This window comes from Brachionichthys hirsutus, chromosome 16 (genome assembly GCF_040956055.1).
Source record: "Brachionichthys hirsutus isolate HB-005 chromosome 16, CSIRO-AGI_Bhir_v1, whole genome shotgun sequence".
Lineage (NCBI taxonomy): Eukaryota > Metazoa > Chordata > Actinopteri > Lophiiformes > Brachionichthyidae > Brachionichthys > Brachionichthys hirsutus.
Window position 1 is genome coordinate 12468990 of NC_090912.1, and position 22186 is coordinate 12491175.

General features: G+C 44.6%; 1 protein-coding gene across 1 annotated transcript; it reads right to left on the reverse strand.

Annotated features, from left to right (window-relative positions):
* Nucleotides 1-1347: 1347 nt before the first annotated feature.
* LOC137905882 (homeobox protein Dlx4a-like) lies at nt 1348-17495 on the reverse strand. The gene is made up of 3 exons (XM_068750157.1): nt 17186-17495; nt 14329-14525; nt 1348-1584 (listed from the first exon to the last, which is right to left on the reverse strand). Exons 1-3 carry the CDS (start codon nt 17493-17495, stop codon nt 1348-1350), a joined length of 744 nt encoding a protein of 247 aa, XP_068606258.1.
* Nucleotides 17496-22186: the final 4691 nt, after the last annotated feature.

Consider the following 22186-nt stretch of genomic DNA (forward strand, 5'->3'; position numbering starts at 1 on the left):
AACATTTAAAAACTAAAAGAAAACCCAGCAATCTTCTTCTGCTCGAAAGGTCGGTTACATTTCAGCATTCATCCAGGAAGTGACTTTTGGCCAATGTTGCTGATTATCAAAAGTAACAGTCTCACTTTAAATCTTGACGGGCGTAGTCAAATATACGAAAAAAAAGTTACAATGAATAACAAACAATAAAACCAAAATACAATCGAATAAAAGACGACAAAGAAAGCATAATAACCCTTGTTTTTTTGTGTAGAACTAAGAAATGACAAAATAATTCTTAAGTAGCCTTACACAGCTATCAACTCTCATGACTTATTTGTAGCGGGAAATTCTGCAATGCTAACTATGCAAAGTCTTATACCATGTTCACACCAAACACGCACACATTTGTTGCTCTTTACATTAAGGTACAAAGTCGGGTAAGCTGTGACTGAATGAGACTAGACGAACTTTAGGTGATAGAAATGGCATGAATGGTTTTTATTTACATCATCCATGCAAATAAAAAAATAGTTCCTATTGAACCTGTCAGTTTTGAGGATATCAGTCAATAGACAATGGAAGAGGAGCTAGCCGCGGCGTCATGTGCATGCTTAATGGGAATGTTGGGAACCCAGACAGGGCTACGTTTGGGTTCAACATCCCTGTGACCTCCACAACAAACACAAGGCAGCTATTATGAATGAATGGTGGAATTGGCGGCTTTATGTAAGTAAAATAAAAGAAATAGTCATGCAAAAATATGCATTGAGTTTTGTGTGAACACAACATTAGACTGATTGCCAGAGCCAACCTTAGGAAGAGTAGCAGAGGAAGATATTTCAGCTGCAGAGTGCGACATAGTCTGCTCCGTTCTCACATCAGAACTGTGTATTCAAACCTCATAATTAGGCCACCGACCAATTTAACCATGTTAATCACATTGCTATTGAGATCTGAGCCACAATTCTGATTTCTTAAGATGTGCCATAATCACAGATGCAAATTTACAGCTAATCAAGGTTACACGATAATCTTTTAGCTAATAGCATTACCTGACAGCTAGTTGAAAGCTCATTAGCGGTCTCCCTGTGTTTATTTATAAAGCTACGGTTGCAAAAGTGCTAACATGTAGCCAGGTTGACTCCATTTTAATGGAAAGGCTATGGCCCTGATTACACAATTTTCTGACCGCTTGAAATAAAGTAGATCTTGGTAATATTGTACCAATTTCTTAGAATTAAATAAGTAGCATATCTCTTGAACTCAGTCAGTTCTGTCAACTCCATGACAATTCAGACAATAAAATGTCTGTGTCCTGTTAGCTTGCTGGTATATATCCATTTTTTGTCCTGTACATTTTGCCTGTCACATCATCTGAGTCCTTGGCATAGAGTCCTGCTGGTGTCCAGGGTACCAGTGAGCAAAATTGTTCATGTATCCTCCAGAGTGCACTGGTGGGCCTTTGGTAGCCATGTCCCACAGGGAGCATGGAGAGGAGGAGGACGGTGGTGGATGTGAGAGGAGGTCTCCTTCAGGTCCACATGGCCCGTTCTTCATGATCTTCTTGTATTTGGATCGTTTGTTTTGGAACCATATCTTCACCTAGATGACAAGAAAAAGGTTAATGGATGAAAAAAATATTCACTCAACTTCAGTCAGTTCATGGTGTGACTCAAAGGAGACACTCAACATATTTAAACTGCTAATCCTGGTTTTGACGTTTCATTTTTCTTTTTCTTTTTTCCCTGGAGGTTGTGCTGTCAACACAAACCATTTTTTACAATATAAAATGACGAACTTTTCTGGTGCTAAAGCAAGACAAACAAATTGAGCAGTAACCATTTGGTAACACAATTTGGATATTTTTATTGCATCAAAGCCTATTTTGATGAGAAGTTCACTTGAAGTGCTTTAAACGGTTATTGTAACATTTCATAGTGTTAATAAGATGTACTAATATTAATATCTCTTAAGTATCTTCTACAAACTTGGCTAACGTTGGCAGTTTTTACATCACTGCTAGTTACATTAACTAGCATTGCCAGTCTTTAAGTTCCTGCAGGGACTCTTAGCAAACGTTACCAGTGGTTAAGTAACTGCTAGAAATGTCCTTCTATAAAACAACAAAAACAACACTGAGAAAGGGCTTTTGATGGCAAAATAATGATGATCAAAGTATACATTTGTATACAAAGTATACATATACATCAGATCTGATCTGATGATTTGTCAAAAAAAAAAAGTTCTCTCTGTCACCAGTGGCAAATCTGGATTACTCTGCAGCAGACCTCTAGGATCGAGGGATTACATGTGTATTTGGGGATTGCGACACCCTGTCTCCCCAAACTACTGTGAAACTTTCTCTGCACGGGTGTGAGATGCATGGACGTAGTGAGGGAGGACATGAGAGTGGCTGGTGTTGGGGAGGACGATGCAAAGGACAGGGCTAGAGGACGACCCAGGGGAAGAGACATGGACGTAGTGAGGGAGGACATGAGAGTGGCTGGTGTTGGGGAGGACAATGCAAAGGACAGGGCTAGAGGACGACCCAGGGGAAGAGACATGGACGTAGTGAGGGAGGACATGAGAGTGGCTGGTGTTGGGGAGGACGATGCAAAGGACAGGACTAGAGGACGACCCAGGAGAAGAGACATGGACGTAGTGAGGGAGGACATGAGAGTGGCTGGTGTTGGGGAGGACGATGCAAAGGACAGGACTAGAGGACGACCCAGGAGAAGAGACATGGACGTAGTGAGGGAGGACATGAGAGTGGCTGGTGTTGGGGAGGACGATGCAAAGGACAGGACTAGAGGACGACCCAGGAGAAGAGACATGGACGTAGTGAGGGAGGACATGAGAGTGGCTGGTGTTGGGGAGGACAATGCAAAGGACAGGGCTAGAGGACGACCCAGGGGAAGAGACATGGACGTAGTGAGGGAGGACATGAGAGTGGCTGGTGTTGGGGAGGACGATGCAAAGGACAGGACTAGAGGACGACCCAGGAGAAGAGACATGGACGTAGTGAGGGAGGACATGAGAGTGGCTGGTGTTGGGGAGGACGATGCAAAGGACAGGACTAGAGGACGACCCAGGAGAAGAGACATGGACGTAGTGAGGGAGGACATGAGAGTGGCTGGTGTTGGGGAGGACGATGCAAAGGACAGGACTAGAGGACGACCCAGGAGAAGAGACATGGACGTAGTGAGGGAGGACATGAGAGTGGCTGGTGTTGGGGAGGACGATGCAAAGGACAGGACTAGAGGACGACCCAGGAGAAGAGACATGGACGTAGTGAGGGAGGACATGAGAGTGGCTGGTGTTGGGGAGGACGATGCAAAGGACAGGACTAGAGGACAACCCAGGAGAAGAGACATGGACGTAGTGAGGGAGGACATGAGAGTGGCTGGTGTTGGGGAGGACGATGCAAAGGACAGGGTGAAGTGGGGAACGTTGGAATGCTGTGGCGACCCCTCACGGGACAAGAAGAAAGTACTACTGCAGTAGTAATAATTTTAATTGCCATTATTGCATATTTTAGAAAGTGTAGGGAATTTCCGTATTAGATGGGATTCCACAACGTGATTACATGCCGACACCACTAGGAACGCACCACATTTAGTTTGGTATTAGTATGACTGATTTCCAATGAACGTCACACAACACAGATAAACATTGCCTTAGATTGGCTGGGGCAAAGCCCCGCCTTCAGGGGACGGAATGACGTGAGGACGAAGGAGGAAGCATCTTCATTCCAATGAAGCGCGGGCACGAGAGCTGTGTTGGAATCTCAGCGCTGATATCTGAACTAATTGTACTGATCTGTTAATTATATAAATGTCTGAATCTTAACCCACATTCTCCTCATTGAATACGCACCCACTATGGAGAACAAGAACCGGGAGAGGGTTAGGAATCCCTTACAAAAGATAACATTTTCTAAATAATATATATATATTTTAATGAAATTCCTCCACATGAAATAAATCCTTAAATTTAAGCCTAAATTTTAATTGATGCCAGACTCTGCATGGAGAGAGGTTGGATGTCAACAGGATTCGCTTCTTTAGCCAAACCCCGGAAATCATTAGTGGGCATGCAGCCATGGGGAATTGGCCACGGCGTGCGCACAGGAGCCGGAGAAGCATCAATGTCCACAAAGTAAGACTTGGAGTCTTGTGCAGGAAAGTGAAGCCACGTTCATCCGAGCCCAACGATGACAGCAGTCCGTGAGGTCTACCGCTGAACCGCCGCCCAACCCGGGCAGAGGAAGGAGTTTATCCGCTCTCTCTGCGACAGACAGACTGAACCTCCGTAGCAGGAGCTGCACGCATTTCTCACGCTGCGGAAGGGCCAGGGCCGCGGCCACCAAGTACCCGGAGTCGTCCTCGCTGATTCCTCACTGCAAACACACCAATAACAGTATAGGCTGCTTGATCAAGCCCAGCATTCTGATTGGCTCACACAGAACATAACGGTAGGTCCTGTACCATCTCCGTAGGCCAAACAAACAATGAAAACAATGTGGCCCTTATCTCAATAGGGATTTCTCCAACTGTTACCAGTTTAAGGGAGGGCCTGAGGACGACCCAGGCCCCCCCTTAAACCTGTGACAGAGCAGGCTACGGGTGTGGAAGTAGCTGGGGGCCCAGTTGAGGATCTAACTGGGCTTGAACCGGTCAGAGGAGAAGAGGCCACCATCTCACCCTCTTCAGTCCTAACAGCAGGTCCAAACTAGAACCATCAATGTCCACAAGGTAATACCTGGGGGCGACTTTGTCGAGATATGTTCCTGCTCTCCTGATTTGTGACGGGGGGACCCGGAGGAGGCGTCATTCTGACAGTTTCTCCCACCTCTAGCTCCGGCAGGACCCGTACTGACCGGTCATAGCAGGATTTGGCGAGCTGCCTCCTGTACTGCCACTCCTCTTTCCCCTCTTTCTCCACTGCTGACTCAAGGAGCTTGCCAGTCACAGGGATGTACGTTTTAGGCACTGTGCTGGGCTGCTATCTCTGTTTTCTGTTGGAGTAGTATGCCAGTGCAACACGGCCTTACAGGGGTCATCTCCATCTCGAGCGGCCTTGCAAAGCAGATTATTTTCAATTTTGACGAGTGATTCTGCCTTTCCATTAGGGGTGCCGTAGGGAAGATGTCATGCGCTCAAACTCCCACTCTGAGGCAAAACGGGCAAATGCTGAGGTAAACTGAGGGCCACTGTCTGTGATGACAGCGTTTAATTACTGTCCCTGCAGACACATCAGGGAGGAGCTGAATCTCCCAAACGTCAGAATAGTGATCTACAGTGAGTCGGTAACCGTTGTGCCTGACTGAAGCGCTCCATGCTCGCTACCTGCCGTGGCCTTGTAGGGCGTGGGTGGGGCAGCATGGTCTCTTTTTGTTGGCTGTGCACAAAAGTCCTCGATTTATGCCTGCATGTTTTCCACACAAAATACAACAGCCATAAGAATTATGTGTGTGACTATGAGAGACAATATTAGAATAAGATTAAATATATCTTCAATCATTTCTGTGGTTAGTTGAGTCAGGTGTGTGTTCTTTTTCTGGCATTGGTTGCCTGTGTCTCGTGTGCTTTCAAATTGAGCATTATATTACACGAACATGCCTCCGGGGCATCCTGTCAGCCTGGCAGGAACACATGAATCATAAATAATCACACGCAGTCAGTGAAGTACACTTTTGTGTCAAACAGGTTTTAACTGCACTGTAAAGGAAAAGTGAGCGCCCACAGGATTCGTGCTGCACAACAAAGAGATGAAAGAGAAGGGAAAGGCCACAAACATTCATGGCAATAAAAATGTTTTCTATTTAAGCTGGGAATCCTGGGAATTATGACCCAATACCATTTTATGGGTATTTATGAAAATAGTTGAAGTGGTTTATGGGCGAGATTTAATTCTGTAAAATAAAATCTAATTTCATAACGGTCTAATTGAATATGCGGAAAAAATTATCACTTTACACAATTATCAAAAAGACAATGAAATTTCTCACTCAAAGGAGTCACGCGGAGGGAAGTTTAATTTGATCTTTATTGTTCTAGTGCAGGCATGGGCAAACCCAGGCCCGGGGGCCATATGCGGCCCGTTGGTCTTTTTAATCCGGCCCGCCAAACTTGTCCAAATTATATCACTAAATAAAATTGTATTATAATTAAACTTCATTCATTTGACCTTTTCCCTGTAATGCTGCCTGTAAAAGGCCAAACCCTTTAATGCTATAGCTTTCATGTGTCATTTATATTCGCTCACACAAATACTCCATCCATCTGTTCTTGGTCTGGCCCCTCTGCCAAATTTTAGAACCTATTGTGGCCCGCGAGTCAAAAAGTTTGCCCCCCCCTGTTCTAGTGTATCTGTGACGTTAATCACAGCACATTAGATCACTCAGACAGTATGGTGCTGCCAAATACACAATGAAGATGTTACGCTCTCTATAATCTGTAATACTCATGTAATTACATTGTTATTAAGAAATTAACATGTAATTGCACTTTAAAGTGTTACTGTATGCTTTTCAATCCTTATATTAAATAATATCAGAAATATCAGAGCAATGAGCACAAACCAAGCTCGGAACTTCCCAAAACAAACTGATTCGTCTTCTTCTCAATCTTAAACAACTCGAATGGGATTAGCATTTAAAATGATCAATGCAACTCTGCCTTCAATCCCTACATACCTGACTAAACACAACATGGGTAAATCCTCCTTCTGCAATTACTGTAATAGATAATTTTATATTATTAGAATGCGCATATGTGCATGTGTTTGAGGAGATGCATGCATTGCTGCATGTGCACACATGTGAGGATCATATCCATGCACAACGCATATTGGTTGTGCTTCTATAGGACAGTTGCATACGTACAGACGAAGGTAATTACAGCAGACTAAAAGCAGCATGGTGGTGGCGCCGCAGAGCTTTACAATTTGGCCTCGCATTCACCCGTTCACATCACTGGACGATGCTCTCTGCCAACTGAGACACAGCCGCCCCATAACACAACACAACAACATAACACAACAACATAACACAACACAACAACAACAACAACATAACACAACACAACACAACAACATAACACAACAACAACATAACATAACACAACACAACAATATAACAAAACAACAACAACATAACACAACATAACATAACACAACAATATAACACAACAACAACAACATAACATAACAACAACAATATAACATAACATAACAACAATATAACACAACACAACAACGCAACACAACACAACAACATAACACAACAACACAACACAACACAACAACAACAACATAACACAACAACAACATAACATAACACAACACAACAATATAACAAAACAACAACAACATAACACAACATAACAACACAACAACAACAACATAACATAACAACAACAATATAACATAACACAACAACAACAACATAACATAACAACAACAATATAACACAACACAACAACAACAACAACATAACACAACACAACAACATAACACAACAACAACAACATAACACAACATAACACAACACAACACAACAACAACATAACATAACACAACACAACAATATAACACAACAACACAACACAACACAACAACACAACACAACACAACAACATAACACAACACAACAATATAACACAACAACATAACATAACAACAACAACATAACACAACATAACAACAATATAACACAACAACAACATAACATAACATAACAACAACATAACATAACACAACAATATAACACAACAACAACAACAACAACATAACATAACAACAACAATATAACATAACATAACAACAATATAGCACAACAACAACAACATAACATAACAACAACATAACATAACACAACAACAACATAACACAACAACAACATAACATAACACAACACAACAACATAACACAACAACAACAACATAACACAACATAACACAACAACAACATAACATAACAACAACAATATAACACAACAACAACAACATAACACAACACAACAACATAACACAACACAACAACATAACACAACAACAACAACATAACACAACAACAACATAACACAACATAACACAACAACAACATAACATAACACAACACAACAATATAACACAACAACAACAAGATAACACAACATAACACAACAACAACATAACATAACACAACACAACAATATAACACAACAACAACAACATAACATAACAACAACAACATAACACAACAACAACAACATAACACAACATAACACAACATAACACAACAACAACATAACATAACACAACACAACAATATAACACAACACAACACAACAATATAACACAACAACATAACATAACACAACACAACAATATAACACAACAACAACAACATAACACAACATAACACAACAACAACAACATAACACAACAACATAACATAACACAACATAACATAACACAACAACATAACATAACACAACACAACAACATAACATAACAAAACACAACAACATAACACAACATAACATAACACAACAACAACATAACACAACAACAACATAACACAACACAACAACAACAACAACATAACACAACACAACAACAACATAACATAACACAACAACAACAACATAACACAACATAACATAACACAACAACAACATAACACAACACAACACAACAACATAACACAACATAACATAACACAACAACAACATAACACAACATAACATAACACAACAACAACATAACACAACACAACACAACAACATAACACAACAACAACATAACATAACAACAACAACATAACATAACATAACAACAATATAACACAACAACAACATAACATAACATAACAACAACATAACACAACACAACAACATAACACAACAACAACATAACACAACATAACAACATAACATAAAATAACACAACAACATAACATAACACAACACAACAATATAACACAACAACAACAACAACATAACATAACAACAACATAACACAACACAACACAACAACATGACACAACAACTACAAAATAACACAACATAACATAACAACATAACATAACACAACAACAACGTAACATAACAACAAATATGCGAATCGAAACTACTGCGTGGCTTTCGTTTGTAATTTCCAGTCAAAAGCGAATACAGAAAGCGAGCTACACCTCCATAGCTTCATCTCCCTCAGCTCATGAGAGGGTTCATCGGTGCACCAGGGATCGGCAGCCTTTTGCGTGACGGGGACCACTTTACAATATATTCAAGCCCAGAGTGCCAACACTTACTTCTTTAATAAAATAATTTGTAAATTATATGTTTTTGCTGTTTTTAAACATGTTCACTGAACTACGAAGTGCCTTACTTGACTGTTATAACCCCAACCCTATTAATTACTGTTTGTAGGACATACACAAAACTTACTGCAGTCGATATCAAAGACTCCTTCGCGTATTCTCCGTCAACGAATGTTTTTCCGTGTTTCGTTATGCATTCACCGCCCTCCGTTGCCTGGTTTTTAACAGGCAACTGTGATTAGCATTCTTTGCTAGAACTCAGCTTATGATGCTACAGAGATGCATACAGAGATGCTAGCTCATCTCTGAAGTTTTTTTGTGTATAGTGTCAAAATGCCTCCCCACACTCGATGTCCTACACGTCTACACTTTCACAGCAAAGGGCACATATCACATAGTCTCCTCTTGAAAAATCCATACTTCTATGTTGAAAAGAACGACTGGAACTTTGTTTACTAGCCACGATAACACTGCTGCTAAGATAGCCAACTTAACTTATAAGAGCCTCGCGGTGAGGGGCTTGATCACATCCATAAGCGTAATAAATCATATAGCGCTAACATAACATTATAGTCGGGATCCGTTTACGCTTTATGACTCATAACTTGTTCTCGCTTGTCTCATCGCTTTCCGTCCAGCTTTTAGTGATGCTGCCACATTCCGAGTTCTCAATAGAACGTTGCAGCTCGGTAAAGCTATGGATCAGTAAAGCTGTGGTTAGGTAAATCCATCAGTAGTTGGCACGGCCTAAGGCAGGTAAGAACCCAAATGCAAGGCGGTTGAGTGGGAGTCCAAAACCAGATTTATTGTCGGTTGCCAGGGAGTCAGTCCAGAACAGCAGAGGGAGCAGGTTAGGGGCAGGCACAGAGACAGTTCCAAGGGCCAGGCGAATGTTATACACCGGGCGGTCAGGACGGTCAGGCCGACAGATCCGAGGGGGCAGACGGAATTACGGAATCAGGCAAGGTCGGTACACGGGATGGCAGGCGTAGGAAGGGTGCTGGGAGGAATAGGAGCATGTCACTAAACGATCTGGCGGGATTGTCGTGTCTCGGCTGAGATTAAGTAGAGGGATGTGTTGCAGGTTGTGACAGGAGCACATGTGACAGGAATTAACTGATGGCATGGTGAATCTGAGGAGGCGGGGAGGTGGGTGTGGAAAGGGCACAGGCTGACATAGGTAAAGCTAGGGGTAGGTAAAGCTAGGGGTAGGTATACCTAGGGGTAGGTAAAGCTAGGGGTAGGTAAAGCTAGGGGTAGGTATACCTAGGGGTAGGTATACCTAGGGGTAGATAAAGCTAGGGGTAGGTATACCTAGGGGTAGATAAAGCTAGGGGTAGGTAAAGCTAGGGGTAGGTATACCTAGGGGTAGATAAAGCTAGGGGTAGGTAAAGCTAGGGGTAGGTAAAGCTAGGGGTAGGTAAACCTAGCGGTAGGTAAAGCTAGGGGTAGGTAAACCTAGGGGTAGATAAAGCTAGGGGTAGATAAAGGTAGGGGTAGGTATACCTAGGGGTAGATAAAGCTAGGGGTAGGTATACCTAGGGGTAGATAAAGCTAGGGGTAGATAAAGCTAGGGGTAGGTATACCTAGGGGTAGATAAAGCTAGGGGTAGGTATACCTAGGGGTAGGTAAAGCTAGGGGTAGATAAAGCTAGGGGTAGGTATACCTAGGGGTAGATAAAGCTAGGGGTAGGTATACCTAGGGGTAGATAAAGCTAGGGGTAGGTATACCTAGGGGTAGGTAAACCTAGGGGTAGGTATACCTAGGGGTAGATAAAGCTAGGGGTAGGTAGACCTAGGGGTAGATTAAGCTAGGGGTAGATAAAGCTAGGGGTAGGTATACCTAGGGGTAGATAAAGCTAGGGGTAGGTATACCTAGGGGTAGATAAAGCTAGGGGTAGGTATACCTAGGGGTAGATAAAGCTAGGGGTAGATAAAGCTAGGGGTAGGTATACCTAGGGGTAGATAAAGCTAGGGGTAGGTATACCTAGGGGTAGATAAACCTAGGGGTAGGTAAAGCTAGGGGTAGGTATACCTAGGGGTAGATAAAGCTAGGGCTAGGTAAAGCTAGGGGTAGGTAAAGCTAGGGGTAGGTATACTTAGGGGTAGGTAAACCTAGCGGTAGGTAAAGCTAGGGGTAGGTAAACCTAGGGGTAGATAAAGCTAGGGGTAGATAAAGGTAGGGGTAGGTATACCTAGGGGTAGATAAAGCTAGGGGTAGGTATACCTAGGGGTAGATAAAGCTAGGGGTAGGTATACCTAGGGGTAGGTAAAGCTAGGGGTAGATAAAGCTAGGGGTAGGTATACCTAGGGGTAGATAAAGCTAGGGGTAGGTAAGGCTAAAATCAGGTTATCTTAGAAAAGCCGCTCTCCACGCCCATTTCCCCGCCTCCACATCTCCGCTCTGCAATCAGCTGATTCCTGTCACCTGTGCTCCCTTCACCAGCTGCAGCGCATCACCAACCAGCCCTGGCGTGACATAAGCCCCGCCCAGAGAACAGAACCACGCCAGGTTGTGGTCTCATGTTTGTCCTCTTTCCAGCACCCTTCCAGCGCCTGCCTCCCCGTGTACCGACCTTGCCTGTCCCCGGAACCCCATCTGCTCGCCTCCCGCCTCTGACCTGTCTGCCCGACCTGCCTGACCACCCGGTATTCGACCTTTGCCTGCCCCTTGGACCTGTCTCTGTGCCTGCCCCTAACCTGCTCCTCTTCCTCGTCTGCTACTCTGGACTGACCCCTTGGTAACGAACAGTAAAGCTGTTTTTGGACTCCCGCTCAAACCGCCTCGCATTTGGGTTCTTACCTGCCTTAGGCCTGACAGGTTTCATTTCACTGGCTTGCTCAGTGGTTGATGAGAAGATCAATAGCACAGTGTTTTCCGGATGTTATTCTTTAACTTATTCGCTTGGGTGGATTCAAACTCAGGAAATTCTTACTTTCCAGCAAGAAGGTTCTGAGTTTGGACCCACCAGAGGACCTGGACCTTTCTGTGTGGATTTGCATATGGGTTCCTCCAACCCAGTTGTTTGTCCTTGTGGCCCTGTGGTAAACTGGTGACTTGTGCAGGGTGAGCCCCTCCTCCCTCCCCAGTTCCACCACCACCCCCACCCAGTGCTCGGGATAGACAGCATTAACAGATAATAATAATAGTCATATACAGTAATCAGGGAACAAGGTTGCCATTTAGAATGATATGCCTCAAGAAATTTGGATCTAAAGGAGATTTCCTGATCAAATTTTACAAAATGAAACACACTATAAAAAGCAAATGCAAAGAAGTAACAGTAAATAAGCAGAAATATTCTCTATTCCAAACCCACAAAAGTGTATCTACATTCCTCAAGTTACTGCCGCCAATCCTTTAATTGCCTTCTGGTATCAGAATATTATACAATCAGCCAAAGACTATTTCTGTTGATCCAGAGCAACTTAGAGAATGTTAAAAACAGTCCTTCTCTGCTCATCATCGACGTAACTTACAGGAGACCACATGAGAAAGGCAAAGCAGATTACTTCATGTGGGATTAGGGTCTTCATCTGATGATACCAGTTGTTCGTGTATACTCAGTGCAAACACACACACACACACACACACACACACGTGGGCTCTATGTTTCAGTAAAACACCTTCTAAACGCCTACAACTTCACTTCTCTCTGTTCTCTTTTAATAAAAGTTGGTTTAGTGCCATGAAGGCCTCGAGAATATGTTTCTCTCCTGCTGATGCTCCGTGACGGTGAATAAATTCACCTTCTGTCACAGGAGCAAATAACTCAGCCTCATTTATTGACCTGATATCGTGGCGTTCCAGTATTTGCTCATCAAAGAAAACACAATTACAAGACGAGCTTCAAAAGAAAACTTCACTCTTGTTAGAATATAGGTAATAGTTGCAAAAAGTTTGATTTAAAAATATCAAATAGATAATTAATAAATAAATAATGTCACAGAAGGTCAGCAGGATGTTAAGAACAGCATGTTGTCCATAACGAGACCATCAACGCGTTTTTCCTCCACCAGTTCAATCGTTGTGTAAGAAATGAGAGCCGTTCAGGACATGAAGGAACAGTCAGACTGTGAATCTGTGCAGGAGATAAAACAGCCGATCATAACAGTGGCCGCTCACAGGACTTGTTCGAACTTGGCATCAAGCGCTGACTCCACTTTGCAAACAAAATGGCGGCCGCTAGGTTTCAGTTTGCGTGCGACTGCACGTGTCTGATGGAAAGAAAACAAACAGCACTGGGAGGGAGAGACAGCCCGCCTGGATGTTGGCTGCAGACGTGTAAATGTACACTCACTGTTACACCCAGCATGTGCACACACACACACACACACACACACACACACACGCTGACGACGAGCATCGCGAGCCCCGTCGTTTGATCGTGATGACACTTCTCCCGACTTAGAGTCGGCTTTGAGAATGCGCCTCGACCTGTTTGGGCCTTTATCCTGGCCTTATTACACCGACTGGGAACCACAGCCAGTCAGCAGCTCCACGTGTGCCGCGCTGCTCCCCGAGCCTCTCCGTGCTGTCGGGCCTGAGGCGAGTCCACAAATGTTCATTTTAGCTTTACATGACACACCTGATCACATAAGGTGTCGTGTTACTTAATGAATTTAGTGACCCTCTAGAAAACCCTGCGCTGTCACGGCTGCATTTGCGATGATGATGATGATGATGATGAAGGGTCACACCGCTAACGTAGCTGTTTACGTGACTTTTTTTCCTAACTAAACCGTAGCTTTTTCTGAAGGTGCTTTTTCCCCTCCCCGTTGTAGAAAAATGAATTTCTGGGCTCAACTGGTTCTCCGTGCTTATTTAGGAAACTATCGAGATGGGTACACAAATTTCATCGAAAATACTGGACACTTTTGAAGTTTTATCACGGTTCACAGTTTGCCTGAGACAAGTTGGAATATTTTAATTTTCTCAATTATTCACATTTAATGTATTTTTTTGGTGTTTATAAGAATTTTTTTATTTTTTATCTCAGACTTAAGAGTCTAACGAGTGATTTTGTATGCCATCACACAGTACCTGGGTCTGCGTCAGGCCCAGTTTGGCTGCCAGATCGGCCCTCTCCGGCAGGGCGAGGTACTGGGTCTGCTGGAAGCGCTGGTTGAGCGCCTGGAGCTGCAGGCTGGAATAAATGGTCCGAGGCTTCCTGATCTTCTTCCCTTTCCCATTCAGTCTCACCTCGCCGTTCTCTATTACTGCCGTGGGCTTCTCATGCTCTGGTGGGGAGGACGGACGAGAGGAGAATTTCTTTACAAAGATAAATATAGACACAATTATTTCAGAGGAGACCGAACTTCAGTCTGGCAAAAATAAGATTAGTCACATATTTTCATTCATCAGAAGCTAAAGATTCCTCCGGGAGACCACGGCATGCGTCGTGGTCTAAATGCAAGAGCAATTCTGGCGTAAAGTGTTAAGTGAGAACGGAACAGGCCTGTTTTTAACCTTTCTCATAGTGGGATGCACTTTGTCAGGACTAAACAGAAACACGTTCGTTTCACTGGAAAGTTGCACAAACAGCATTTTCCCCGTCTTCAACCATGCATGCAAATTGATAATAATAATGCTTCATATAACTCTTGTTAAAGTACATACACATAAAACCTTTTGTTTGTAATCATATGTGATGCTAAATGAGGATTCACTCAACCAAAGTTAGTTTCACTGTAAAAAAAAAACGGGTCAGAGGTCACGAATGTGAAATCTCGGATGATGAAGAAGCTGTAAAATGAGTATAATAATGACTTTATGAGAACGGATGCAGGCTGGAAGATGAATCGTTCGTCCTCTGCAGGGCGGCTACAGCTCCACGACCGTTCGCTCGCCTCTTGTTGTGACATGAGCTGATAGGCTGCATGGCAGCAGGAACAGCTGCAGACAGGCCGAGGCCCCACAAGATGCTCAGATTCGGTAACGGAGCTGCGGCGCTCAGTTAAAGACGAGATGTCTTCAGATTAGAGGGAAACCAAGACGTTTAAATTCAGGACAGGGATGCATTGATCAGCCCCGCCGAGGGGGGGGGGGGGGGGGGGGCGTCCGTCCGGCCGTTAGCAAGATAGCTCATAAAGTTCCGCACGGAACGGGATTAAATGTTGATTCCATTTTGGTGATGATCCAGAAGAGATCCTGGATTCTGGATCACTTTGAAGTTTTCCTTAACATTGCAGTCAGTGGAGTTTCAAAGTTTGTTCCTCAATATCTCGGTTGATTATTGACCGATGTTTATGGATGAAAATCTTTTACATCTTAACATTGAAAACCCGATTTATGGATTCAAAAATCAGTCTGAAACATCAGCTCTGATTCACTTTGACTTTTCATGTTGGTGTATAAAGATAATAATAATAATAATACATTTTATTTATATAGCGCTTTTCTAAAACCTCAAAGTCGCTTTACATGTATACATAAAATAAAAACAGCAAATCAATACAGACAATAAAAGAGGAACTTGAAAATAAATTAGATAAAATATAAAAATCTAAAATTATACATTCAAAGCAATGTTGTTTTTAGTTACAAGAACATACCAAGAACAATCTAGAACCTTCTGGTGCTGATCCAGATCACCATGTGGACGCTGTAGATCCAGTTAGGAGGGGACCGAGCTGCTTGGGGGAGGTCTGCGTTCTCTGAGTGCTTTTCTAGTTTAATATTGATATCGGCTATCGATCTGATCAAACCGTGTGGCCTTTTTTTATGAGTCATCGGGTCGAAATCACCTTCACAGCAAATGGCATGAATTCTATGGTAATAAAAGAAGCTCCAGTATTTCCAGCCTGCCCCTCCGACCACACTGACGGTGCTGCATTGCTGGCAACATCTAATATTTTGTATAAAATGCATACAAAACAGGTCAAAAGTGCTGATGCTATGTCTGCAGACGGTAGCCCATGTGATTTACAGCACCTTCAACAAAAAAGCTACACAAGACATCTGTTGACATGTAAATACTTTTACAGCGTAACCCCGTATTTGTCCCTATTAATAGTGGAAATATTTTTGAACAGCTTTTACCAGGGACTGAATAGTAATGGAGCTCATTAACAGCCTTCCTATTTTAGCAGCAGTGATCTGTAATGCATGCAGGGCCTCTACATTATTATATTTATTATAAATATTACTATCACGTGTATTTGTTTCTTCTGGTGGAACATGGATTAATTAATTGGTGTTTTTTATTGCTTTATTGTGAATAGTCTGCTTTTTCACATGTCAAACATAACAGCTGCTGTCTTGTGTTGCATTCTCTTCACAATGGGGCTTATTTGTAAAGCTGTTAATATAGTATAATTAATAAATGTTCAAATGTACCGGCAAGTTATATTATTTAATTGGTCTTATTGCAAATGTTTCTTGAACTATTTTATTTTGAAATCATTTTGAAATCTAAAACGCTGTAAATCTAGAACGAAATTCAGTTCTGAAAGTATTTATTATTATTATTAATAATAATAATGTAATATTATTATTATTATTATTATTATTATTACTACGTGGAGGCAGGCGCGCAGGCGGCTCTGATTTGAGGCTGCGGGTTCGGAGAGCGCGCAGGCCGGGGGCCGCCTCGGGACACCACAGGGCCGCAGTCGGCTGCTTCTCTAAAGGCCTTAAACTGAGCCAGTCCAACCCCAAAGTACATGAACACGACGCGGTGTGCGCGTCTCATTATTGGGGTTCATTTTAAGCCCAGTTTAATGTGATATAGAACGGGAAACGACATCTGTAAAGACTGACTTATTTATTTCCGTCTGAGGTTTACGCGCAGCACCTTTTTGATCCGGATCACCACACTGGTCTTTGTCTCAAGCGGAACACAGTCTGTTCCGTTTCTGCTTCGACTCAGCAGCACCTGAAATGATTCTCGTGCACCTACCCGCATCGTCCAGCCTGGTGTGTCCAAGCGCGCCGCCGTGACTCCCGTGTTGGTAGGGCAGGTAGGCACCGGGATGGTGCGCGCTCACGGAGCTGTGATAGGACGGGAATCCCAGCGGGCGACCGTACGAAGATGCTCCTGAGGAGAAGGGCCCGTCGTGCTGCAGCCCGTGGACCGAGTAATGGTTGTGGGACAGGCCGGGGGGGGGCTGCTGGTGCCCGGGGTAGCCGTGACCGCCAAACTCCAAAAAGGCCGATTTGGACGGATCAGGCGGGACTAAAGTGTCCGATATAGAGCTCATAGTCATCATTGGGGTGGGGGTGGGGGGTCAGCTATGACCTCCAGGCGGGGGTCATCATGAGACAGCCCTCCATCACTGATGACCAGCCAGACACCTTCAGAGAAGAGACCTCATCCTCCGCGACATTTCAGCTGCAGGGAAATGAGAAGCTCAGAGTTTAGCCGCGGATAAAGACGCGCCGACGCGCGGCCGGGGGGGCGCGCGGCCAAAGCCACCGAATCTCTGGGGGGAAAAAGTCAAAAGTCCTTTTAATGTCCTCCGATGAAGACGTTCCTCCGAGGAGCGCGAAGGAGTGGCGTGAGTTCCTCCTCGTCGGGGCGCAGCGCACTGCGCGTCTGCGGGCGCCGCGCGCGCGCTGCCTCAGCCTGGCAGGCAGAGCGCGCTCATTGGCTGCGGCGCTTCACCGTGTCACACAAACCACTTTGCGCACCGGCGCTGGAGCGCGGCTCTCGGTGCCGGTTCAACCGCTCCGAACGCGCGTGTGCGTAAAAGTCTGGAAATAAAAACAACGCACATGGGCCGGCACGTGATTTATAAGATTAATCAATAATCAATGAATCTGAAAACCGATAGAAAATGAGGCTATGACGTCATTTCAAGAATTTAAATGAATGTTTAGCTTTTTGCAAAAAGCAAAAATAGTGAATGCTCAAAATACAAATAAAGATGAATAGTTTCACCAGAAAATACGTGAAATAAACTTCTTGCTTCATAAATATTAGGATCTACAGTATTTCAAAGTAACGGATACTGTTTGTAAGGATATTTAGAAACAGAAAACACGACCTTTGCAGGCTGCTTCACGAAAGGTTAAAACATGAAAGGCCGCAGACCACGCGATGCGTGAAAGGCCGCAGACCACGTGATGCGTGAAAGGCCGCAGCCCACGCCATGCGTGAAAGGCCGCAGCCCACGCCATGCGTGAAAGGCCGCAGCCCACGCCATGCGTGAAAGGCCGCAGCCCACGCCATGCGTGAAAGGCCGCAGCCCACGCCATGCGTGAAAGGCCGCAGCCCACGCCATGCGTGAAAGGCCGCAGCCCACGCCATGCGTGAAAGGCCGCAGCCCACGCCATGCGTGAAAGGCCGCAGCCCACGCCATGCGTGAAAGGCCGCAGACCACGTGATGCGGGTTATTCTGCGTGAGGCCTGCAGATCCGCAAGACGCTTAAACATCACGCTGTCATTCTGTCCAGCTTCTTTTAAGAAATAACATATTTCCTTACGAAAACGAAGATGAAGCAACTCGTAATTTACACACACACGCACACGCACGCACACCTACACACACACACACGTTGGCGGTCCCATGATAGGGTCATTTGCAACAAGCATCGTCCTGCTAGAGAAACTCCTAACTTGTGATTTTGGCTGCGCGGGCGCGCGGCCGCTGTCATTTTACGCAGCTCGGGTTGATGTGCGGTGGAAATCCCGCGCTGCTCTCAAACGGAAGGGAAAGCCCTCCGCGTCAGCGAGCAGACAAAGAGTCACTGAAGAGTGTTTCTGGATTCTTTGGCTTCATGGCGCGCACGCCGCGCCGCACGCCGGGGCGCTGTCAGAATAACCGTGCGCGCTGTTCCTTCAGGTTCAGGCACAGATTTGGATTATGCCTCGTCATCTAATTATTGGAAACTCAACAGGAGAAGTCTTTTCTCGGGGATGGGGGCAGCCATTTGTAGCCTTGGTAGTTTAATTCCAAAGTGCTCATTTTTGTCTTTTATCTTTTCATAAAATGGTCTCTGCTTTATCTCCGCTGGAGACTGTTTTTTTAAAGCACCTTTCACGCCTCTATTTTACTCAATGCGTGCCAACACACACACCCAAATGACATTTACACGTGAGTCTGAAATCCATCCATGTTCCGGACGGAGGGAATGTAAAAGCATTAAACGTTCTCTTTTTTTTGGGGGGGGGGGGGTCACCCCCTGACTGCTCAGATTACTGTCATGGCCTTCAGACGGGGCGGGGCATGAGCCTCAGACCGGACCACTGGGCTGAGGTCAGATGAGCTTGACCCGTTCGGCCCTGAGGCCTTCTGGGCTCAGAAGGAACCGGACTCTCCGGATATTTGACTTTCCGTAAGGCGGTCGCCCCGAACGTGACGGGAGGAGACACAACGTGCAGAAACACTTTCCTGGCTTTGTTTCCACACTGGGGGGGGGGAGACGTTTGGTTCCTCCTCTCCTGCCCCCGGGGTCGGCTGATTAAACCAACACGTCGATGTATGAGGAGTTAACACACGTCTCAGCCGGCGCCTTTCATCCTCCTGTAGGACCCTGCAGGTAGGCTGCTGTTCCTGAGCGGCACGATCCTGCTACGTCAGCGTTCCCGTTCCTTTCCCCACACACACACTGTAAAGGCCAGGTGGGCGGTGGGCGGGGATCGAGAAGAGGTGCACCATGGGAACAATTATCTTTTACCGGTCAGATGTACAAATCCTGAACTGAAAGGGGGTTCGTGTGCCCAATGGCTTCCCGTTTGACTTCATGTTGTTCATCTGAGATTCTTTTGAATTAAAGCGTCTGCACATCTTCTTGTGTCGACATGTTTGTCTGCCATTTGGGACTCTCATGAGGTACATGAGAAACTTTGCCGATTCTTCAGGTCACAGATAGCGAATGTCTGAGTTCCAACAGCCACTTTGACTTGTTGGCCTGCAGGGAGGCAAAGGGAGAGGAGCCGGCGCTGCGTCAACATGCGGCGTTCACTTTACACCTTCGGGGAGAAGCCTTCCAACAAGCCGCAAATTATTTCTCAGAATTGACTTTGGAGGATCGAGAAAAATTGTGCAATGTGAAAAACCAGACAAAAGTCGGAGAGATAAAATTCCTCTTTGCCGCAGAACTCATTTACATCGTGTGGGATATTCTTTTAGTAGCTTTAACATGGACGCCCCCCCCCCCCCACACACACACACACACACACTAATGGATATATCTACAGCTGAAAATATTTAACAGCAAATGCAACTTTGCCTCAAAATATGTTTGCATCAACATTGGTGCACAGAAAGCCTGAACGTGTCCTGAGGGACTGAAGATCATGTCCCGCGCTTGTCCCTCCATCATTTAGGGATATTCCACAAATCTACGGATTCTTATAGCGATAAACATTCTTCTTCTTGAAGCCCGTCACAGATCGGTTCCACCCTCCAGTCTTCAGAAGGACTCGGCCTCTCTGGATGCTCTTTTTTTTATAGAGGGGTTCGTCCTTTTCTAAATTTCCCACAGTGCATTTCTGGCGGCCATACGTGTGTGCTGTGTTTACACGCTCGGTGTTCTTGATCGTACATCCAGAGAGAATGGCGACGTGCTGCGATGGTAGCTAAAGCCCGGCAGACAGCTTTTCTGATGCTCAGCCTTTAGCCTGGTACTGAACATAAGACACAGATAAAAACACGGCTCAGGAGGAGGCTGGGGACGTTGAGTCCTGCTGGACAATGTTCTCCACTTCCATTGTCAAAGCAGCTGCTCGGAGCTGTGCTCACAGGGTATCTGGTGCTTGTCGCGGTTACAGCGCCCAAACCCGGCGGTGGAGTCCGGAAGTAAGGGACGTCATCAAGCTAGAGAAGGAGTCTTATCAAGTCTTGTTGACTCAACAAGACTTGAATTTGTGGGGAGTGCTTTGGGAGTATGGTTCCCGTGCCGTGCTGGAGAGATTATGTCTCCCGGCTGGCCTGGGAATGCGTCGGGATTCTCCCGGAAGAGTGTCTGGAAGTCCCTGCTGAGACTGTTGCCTCCACGACCACAGCCCCAGATAAGTGGCGGAAGGTGGATGGATGGATATGAGATGGGTGATAATACTGTTTAGGGTCAGTTTTAAAATTGTATTAATTTATCTTGGGCCTTTTGTGGGCGGTGGAATCAGATACAATAGATGAGAACCATGAGACTCAGTGAGAGTAGAGCTGCGGAATCAAAACAATGAGCTGAAAGCTTTGCTAAAGCTGAGAGCAACGTGGATGTAAGGGCAATAACTTTTACATTTCCCACCAAGAGCAAAGTTTTTTAAGGCGAATAACATTCAAAAGTGCCAATAATGTTAAACAGTAAAATGTTAGTGTAATTCATCATCTGATATGCATTTTACATATTATATAGATGTAATTATATTTGCCATCTCTCCAGCTATTGAACCTGACGCAGTAAATGAAACGGCACGCGAGCTGACAAACCCTCAGGCTGATGAAAAGCAAACACCAGCGTGTTCTCACTGGATGGAGGGAGGACGACCGGCACTGTCTGTCATGTCACGCATTCTATTCTTTTCACGCTATTCAAATATACAACAAATATTATAGAGTTTCGTCATTTGAATGTCTAAAAGTAATTTTATCTTTAGTTAGACACTAAAGACACTGTGTTCAACGTTCAGCTGAAATGTTTCAAGTAATGATAAAACCCTGAAAAATCTCTATTTTAATTCAAGGTAATGGTGCGTTTAATTTGCTATAACGCAAGGAGAGTCAGGAAGGTGTTGGCGAATGTGATGGAAATCGAAGTCTGTGGCTCCGCCCCTCTGGTGACATCAGTAACCTCAGCCAACCTTTAGAGAATCAGAATAAGTTATTGTTAAATGTCATGAAAATAGAAAAACATATACGGTTTTATCCTGAATATAACTTAGTGGGATTTGGTGGTGCAGTGGATAGCGCAGTTGCCTCACAGCAAGGAGGTTCCGGGTTCGATTCCTCTCCGTGTG